Below are 7,515 nucleotides of genomic sequence, written 5' to 3'. Positions count from 1 at the left end.
ATTAAGCGCGGTCCACTGCTGCACACGTGCCACAATATCGATACAGGGCCAGCTGTATCGATACTCGTATCGTCAAATCTCTGTGACGATACATCGTCGTATCGATATTTTGAACACAGCACTAGTTATTATACATCTGAAATGGATGCAGTCACCACATAACTAATGTCTGTATTGTCAAAAATGTACAGTAGTCAAAGGGATTTCAAATCAATTTATTAAATACAAAACAGAAAACATTCAGTTCAGGTTAATACAGCTACATATAGCCAAAAATGTAAATACACAAAAGTGCAAACAAAGCAATGTAAGACTGTAGGATTTCGTCATGTGAAAATTGATGTGTGCGAAAGTCTTATCTGTAGTACTTCAATGTCCAAACACTGTCCATAGCTGAAGTAGACTGATAGCAAATGGATAATCCAACCTCTTGTAATGAAAACACGCCATGGCTCTCAAACACCAAACTCTTCCTAACCAGGAACAGTCAAAAATAGTCCAGACTATGGTCCCACGTCGAAAATTTTTTTTAATCCATATTCAAACTGGACTGTGATGTGGTAACCTCACCAATAAAGACTCCTTCTAAAATGCATACAAATACACAGTCTTAAACTCTTAGCATCAATCCAAACATAGGCCATACATACATGTAACATCTCTGCAAAAAAACATCCGCAATGTACACTTTGGAAAAAAAATAACAACTCCTTACTTTAGACTGGGCTTGAAATGACACATTTCCCAACCAGGACACAGCACAATGTGCTCAGCAGGTTACGGCTGCTTGTTATTTGTAACTCCCTCTACCCACATGGCTTTACTTAAGGAAACCTAAAACACCCTAGCACCCCTAGTGGTAAGGAAGAAAACTGCCCACAAAATTCTTATTAATAGGCTTGTGTCTGTTACACCTCAAATATGGTCAAATATAAAAAGAGCAGAGGCGGCGGGCTTGAGAACGGCACGGCCGGCGATTTCGACGCTTTGCAACTTTACAGATCTTCTTTATGCACCAAGAGCGTGTAACACTTCAAAGAGAAAGGAAAAATTGAAAGCGCATCATATGACCCCTTTAAAAGCGAAGGAAAGTGAGGTAAAGAGGGAAAACTCAAACAAACTAAAAACAAACAACTGCTTGACGGCGAATTGACACTATTTTGAAAGTGAAAGAAAAATGCACAGGGCGTTTTTACGAGCCATTTAAAACGTAAGGAAAGCGAGGAAAAGAGGGAAAACTACCCCCCTCTTTTCCTCACCGTCACAACCCTAAATTATACCCATCTATCTCAGAATGCGCCGTCAATGTGCTGGTGCCGTTTTCAACTTCTTTCCATGCACAGATATTTTATTTACATTTTTTAAGTTATAAGGTCAGGTTTGAACAAAACAAATGAGAAACTAAAGAAAAAATTTAACTTGAGTTGTTTATTATTATTTAAAGAGTTAAGTATCTATCTTTAAATGTGCAGCTATTTAAAACGGAAGGAAAGCCGTGAAAAGGGGGGAAACTACCCCCCTCTTTTCCTCACCGTCACAACCCTAAATTATACCCATCTATCTCAGAATGCGCCGTCAATGTGCTGGTGCCGTTTTCAACTTCTTTCCATGCACAGATATTTTATTTACATTTTTTAAGTTATAAGGTCAGGTTTGAACAAAACAAATGAGAAACTAAAGAAAAAATTTAACTTGAGTTGTTTATTATTATTTAAAGAGTTAAGTATCTATCTTTAAATGTGCTTTTTTCCAATGATTTCCACATGGTTCAAATCAGTCTGTTGACATTTGTCATCCAGTTGTAAAAGACAGATGGTTCATTTGAATGGGTTGTTTCACCTCATATTATGTCTGTTTGTCACAGATCAGCCAGGCTCATCCACCACTCAATCACAGCGCACACTGTCACCTGAATACTGATTGCACGCACCTGTTTGGAATTTGCACTCTCATCAGGACTCCTACTAAAGCACACACCTCACTTCACTCTAGTGTCCGGTCTCGTTCATACGAAGTGGACTCTCTATGCTATCTGTGCGATACATTGAGCTACCTGCCTTGTGTACTTACCTTCTGTGTCTCCTCCAGTGTGTTCTCCTGTGCTCAGTTCCTACGTCAGTTCCAGTTGTCATCTCCGTAGGGATATTCTCATTACTCGTCATCTGAGGTGTGTGTTGTCTCCCTTCCACGATCTCCTGCAAAACCAGAGACTGTGTTATATTCTCCATCAGTTCAGAGAACTGCTCCATTGCCTATAATACTCACCTGCCATTACCATCTGCATCATTTGCTGTCAATAAATATCCCAGTTTGTATTCTAATCCTCTGTGTGAGTCTCCTTCCGTAACAGAAGACCGGGCCAACAAAGGATTCAGCAACATGAGTGCACCCGACTCGTTCAAGGAGATCGTGAATGCTTTCAAACGGATTCTCAGCCCTGCACCAGTCACACCACCTGTCACGCCCGTCACCAACGCCGCCACTTCTTCTTCGACAGTAATTACCAGTCCCAATGCCAAACCAGCGCCCTTCTCTGGCTCGGCGGATGAGTGCAATGGATTTCTGCTGCAATGCTCGCTCGATCTGGAGATGCAGCCGCATCTTTACACAACGGATAAAGCCAAGATTGCGTTCATCATATCCCTGCTGACAGGACGAGCACTCCAGTGTGCCGAGACCATCTGGTCCCAAGCCGGTACTGTAACTCAATCTCTTGATCATTTTATTGTACATTTCCGAGAAGTCTTTGGCAGACCAGCAGGCGATACCTCTTTCTGTGAAAAATTATATCACCTTCGACATTCTCTATCCGTTAATGATTATGCCCTCAAGTTCAGAACTCTCGCAGCGGCCAGCGGCTGGAATGAGCGCGCACTCCTCACCGCCTACCGGCAGGGATTAGAATCGAAAGTGCGGCTTCAGCTCGCTACCTATGATGACTCCTATGGTTTGGAATGATTTATACAGCTGTCCATCCAGTGTGCTACTCGTATGCAGTCTTGTTTCGAAGAACATTGACTCTCACCATTCACTCCACTCCTTCGCCGGCCAGACACCATCAGCCCTCCAGAACCAGGTCACGAGCTCATGCTGGTGGATAACACTCGACTCTCTTCATTGGAACAGCAGAGACGGCTGACCCAGGGCTTATGTCTGTACTGTGGAGCTGGTGGGCATGTAATCGCGGCATGCCCAATTCGGCCACCATGACCCATGGTGAGTGTCATTAAGCCATCGATAGTCAATATGAACAAGCCCAAATCTCTTTCCTGGTCACCAGCTGCCACTGAAGCCTTTGAAGCCCTCAAGAAAGCCTTCACCTGTGCACCGCTGCTCATCCATCCAGACCCCAACAGGCCCTTCGTTGTGGAGGTGGACGCTTCCACTACCGGGGTAAGGTTCCACTACCTTCTGTCTCAGCAGCAGGGGTCTCCAGCCAAACTTCATCCATGTACCTTTTTCTCTCGCAAACTCAGCCCGGCGGAGAGAAACTACGATATCGGCAACAGGGAACTCTTGCCATTAAGCTGGCCCTGGAGGAATGGAGGCATTGGTTGGAGGGTGCACAACATACATTCATTGTCCTCACTGACCACAAAAATCTGCAATATCTGCGAGACGCCAAGAGACTTAATCCTTGCCAGGCACGATGGGCACTCTTTTTCACTCGATTCAATTTTACCATCTCCTATCGTCCAGGTTCCAAAAATGTGAAAGCGGACGCTCTCTCTCGTCTTCATGCTCCTGAAGAGGTCAGTGAGGAACCAGAATCCATTATCTCCAAGGAAATCATCATAAGCCCCATCCAATGGTCCCCCAATCCAGCCGCCTCCTCCAATGCTTCCACGGCCACTCCGCTGGGCTGTCCACAAGGATTGCAATATGTCACCAGAGCACAACGCACTCCCCTGATTCACTCCGCTCACACTTCTCTGGGCACTGGCCACACTGGGGCCAACAACACCATCTCGCTGCTGAAGTATCGCTTCTGGTGGCCCAATATGGCCAGGGATGTGACAAGGTTCGGCCAAGGCTGTTCCGACTGTGCCATCACCAAGAGCCCACGCCACCTACCATCTGGCAAACTTCTTCCGCTGCCCGTTTCCAACCGCCCCTGGTCACACATATGAGTTGACTTCATCACAGATCTGCCGGCCTCGGAGGGTAACACATGTGTTCTAGTAGTCATTGATCGATTTTCTAAATCCTGCCGTCTTCTCCCCCTCAAAGGTCTACCCACAGCTATGGAAACCGCTGAGATCATGTTTAACAACATCTTCAGATATTACGGGATCCCAGAAGACATTGTCTCAGACACAGTGGCCCACAGTTCATTTCCAGGGTATGAAAGGCCTTTTTCTCTCTCCTAGGTGTGACCATAAGCCTCTCGTCGGGATACCACCCCCAGTCCAACGGGCAGACGGAGAGGAAGATCCAGGAAGTTGGACGTTTCCTGCTAACCTTCTGCCACGGCCACCAGAACTCTTGGAATCAGTTCATAGGCTGGGCCGAGTACGCGCAGAACTCTCTTCGCCAGCCATCCACTGGACTCACTCCCTTCCAGTGCGTACTCGGTTACCAGCCGCCCCTATTCCCCTGGTCGGGGGAGCCGTCTGATAGTCCTATCTGTCGATTACTGGTTCCGAGAGAGCAAGAGGGTCTGGGACGCAGCTCACCATCAGCTTCAGCAGGCAGTGCACAGAAGCAAGACGACAGCAGACCTTAGAAGGGCTGAAACTCCATCATACCAACCTGGTCAGAAGGTCTGGCTGTCAACATGGGACATCAGGATGCGCCTGCCCTGCAAGAAGCTCAGTCCCAGATATGTTGGCCCCTTCACCATCATCAAGCAGATAAACCCAGTCACTTACCAACTTCAGCTTCCCTCACAGTATAAGATTCACTCTTCCTTCCATGTTTCACTGCTCAAACCTTACCATCCTCCTGTTTCTGTCTCCACAGAACCTGGCCCGACAGAGGAACCCCCTCTTCCGTTAATCCAGGAGGACGGCGCCATCTACAAGGTCAACGAGATCTTGGACTCCCGGCGCCGTGGTGGTATCTTGGAATATCTTGTGGACTGGGAAGGCTATGGGCCAGAGGAACGGTCATGGGTTCCCAGAGTTGACATCCTCGATCCCACACTGCTGGAGGCCTTTCACTCCACTCATCCAGATCGTCCTGGGCCCCGAAGGAGAGGTAGACCACCACGACATCGGGGTCATCGGCCCTTAGGAGAGGGCCGTGGAGGATGGGGTACTGTCACAGATCAGCCAGGCTCATCCACCAAATGTGCTTTTTTCCAATGATTTCCACATGGTTCAAATCAGTCTGTTGACATTTGTCATCCAGTTGTAAAAGACAGATGGTTCATTTGAATGGGTTGTTTCACCTCATATTATGTCTGTTTGTCACAGATCAGCCAGGCTCATCCACCACTCAATCACAGCGCACACTGTCACCTGAATACTGATTGCATGCACCTGTTTGGAATTTGCACTCTCATCAGGACTCCTACTAAAGCACACACCTCACTTTACTCCAGTGTCCGGTCTCGTTCATACAAAGTGGACTCTCTATGCTATCTGTGCGATACATTGAGCTACCTGCCTTGTGTACTTACCTTCTGTGTCTCCTCCAGTGTGTTCTCCTGTGCTCAGTTCCTACGTCAGTTCCAGTTGTCATCTCCGTGGGGATATCCTCATTACTCGTCGTCTGAGGTGTGTGCTGTCTTCTGTCTCCCTTCCACGATCTCCTGCGAAACCAGAGACTGTCTTATATTCTCCATCAATTCAGAGAACTGCTCCATTGCCACAACTCCACGTCCATCGAGAGCCCAGTCGAGAAACAGTCAGTTGACATTCCACCCTGTTACGCCCCCTCCAGTGATGTATTCTGCCCGAAGAGAGCCTCCCAGTTACCTCCGCACCGGCCATGGGACTGTGCAATAGATCTGATTCCGGGTGAGCCAGTGCCCCATGGAAGGATTTACCCCTTGTCACTCCCGGAACAGAAGGCCATGGAGGAGTATATTGAAGAGGCGTTACATCAAGGCTACATGCGCCCTTCTACGTCCCCTGCTGCTTCAAGCTTTTTCTTCGTGGCCAAGAAGGACGGAGGTTTGAGGCCTTGCATAGATTAACGGGCACTGAATAAAAGTACTGTCAAGTTTCGCTATCCACTTCCCCTCGTTCCAGCGGCATTGGAACGTCTCCGCGGAGCCACCGTCTTCACCAAGTTAGACCTCCGCAGCGCTTACAACCTCATCCGGATACATGAGGGAGACGAATGGAAGACCGCATTTGTGACCCCTACTGGGCACTACGAGTATCTTGTCATGCCGTATGGACTAGTAAACGCCCCCTCCGTATTCCAGGATTGGGTTCCCAGAGTTGACATCCTCGATCCCACACTGCTGGAGGCCTTTCACTCCACTCATCCAGATCGTCCTGGGCCCCGAAGGAGAGGTAGACCACCACGACATCGGGGTCATCGGCCCTTAGGAGAGGGCCGTGGAGGATGGGGTACTGTCACAGATCAGCCAGGCTCATCCACCACTCAATCACAGCGCACACTGTCACCTGAATACTGATTGCATGCACCTGTTTGGAATTTGCACTCTCATCAGGACTCCTACTAAAGCACACACCTCACTTTACTCCAGTGTCCGGTCTCGTTCATACAAAGTGGACTCTCTATGCTATCTGTGCGATACATTGAGCTACCTGCCTTGTGTACTTACCTTCTGTGTCTCCTCCAGTGTGTTCTCCTGTGCTCAGTTCCTACGTCAGTTCCAGTTGTCATCTCCGTGGGGATATCCTCATTACTCGTCGTCTGAGGTGTGTGCTGTCTTCTGTCTCCCTTCCACGATCTCCTGCGAAACCAGAGACTGTCTTATATTCTCCATCAATTCAGAGAACTGCTCCATTGCCTATAATACTCCCCTGCCATTACCATCTGCATCATTTGCTGTCAATAAATATCCCAGTTTGTATTCTAATTCTCTGTGTGAGTCTCCTTCCGTAACACTGTTGTGATGCATTCATAAATTCATGCTGCTGTTTATGCTTAATTTGTTGTTTGCTCATCTGGATTTAATTTCATATATGTATTTACACATGTATGTTTAGTTTAATTGGTTTGGGGTGCCATGGGAAAAAAATACTACAAACGGGTGCCATGCTTTCAAAAAGTTTGGGAACCACTGGTCTATGGTACAGTATGTGTATGTCTGTGTTTAGTTTAAATTTAACAGATGTGTGTCTACTTCACTTTGGGCATAGCAGTTAGGACTAATTTATCTTGTTTAAGTTTGTCTCATGGTGCCACCCACAAGTCCGAAAGTCTGTGACTAATCTCTGTTTCTAATCATGACAGCAGTCACAGAATGCAAAATTCTGTCTTAATTTTAAAAGGGAATTATGCTGCCAGGGTTCTGTTGCTTTGCTGTGCTTTTTCTCCTCTCTCTCTCTCTCTCTCTCTCTCTCTCTCTCTCTCTCTCTCTTCCTCTCTGTT

At 47.1% G+C, this 7,515-nt stretch overlaps 3 protein-coding genes across 3 annotated transcripts in view; all 3 read left to right on the top strand.

Moving 5' to 3' along the window:
- The window catches only part of LOC107669526 (regulatory-associated protein of mTOR-like), a 183,514-nt gene that overhangs the window by 31,915 nt on the left and 144,084 nt on the right, over positions 1 to 7,515 (top strand). The window lies entirely within an intron of this gene.
- On the top strand, positions 2,184 to 3,236 carry LOC107669534 (protein LDOC1L-like). Its single transcript, XM_016461804.1, has 2 exons — positions 2,184 to 2,695; positions 2,838 to 3,236. The coding sequence occupies exons 1-2, from the start codon at positions 2,380 to 2,382 to the stop codon at positions 2,900 to 2,902; spliced, it is 381 nt and encodes a 126-aa protein (XP_016317290.1). The 5' UTR covers positions 2,184 to 2,379; the 3' UTR covers positions 2,903 to 3,236.
- On the top strand, positions 3,587 to 5,800 carry LOC107669533 (chromobox protein homolog 7-like). Its single transcript, XM_016461803.1, has 2 exons — positions 3,587 to 5,277; positions 5,427 to 5,800. The coding sequence occupies exons 1-2, from the start codon at positions 4,791 to 4,793 to the stop codon at positions 5,471 to 5,473; spliced, it is 534 nt and encodes a 177-aa protein (XP_016317289.1). The 5' UTR covers positions 3,587 to 4,790; the 3' UTR covers positions 5,474 to 5,800.

This window comes from Sinocyclocheilus anshuiensis, unplaced genomic scaffold (assembly GCF_001515605.1).
Source record: "Sinocyclocheilus anshuiensis isolate Anshui unplaced genomic scaffold, SAMN03320099.WGS_v1.1 scaffold612, whole genome shotgun sequence".
NCBI classification, from domain to species: Eukaryota; Metazoa; Chordata; class Actinopteri; order Cypriniformes; family Cyprinidae; genus Sinocyclocheilus; species Sinocyclocheilus anshuiensis.
The sequence above is the reverse complement of the archived record's forward strand: the minus strand, read 5'-3'. Positions and strand labels throughout refer to the sequence as shown.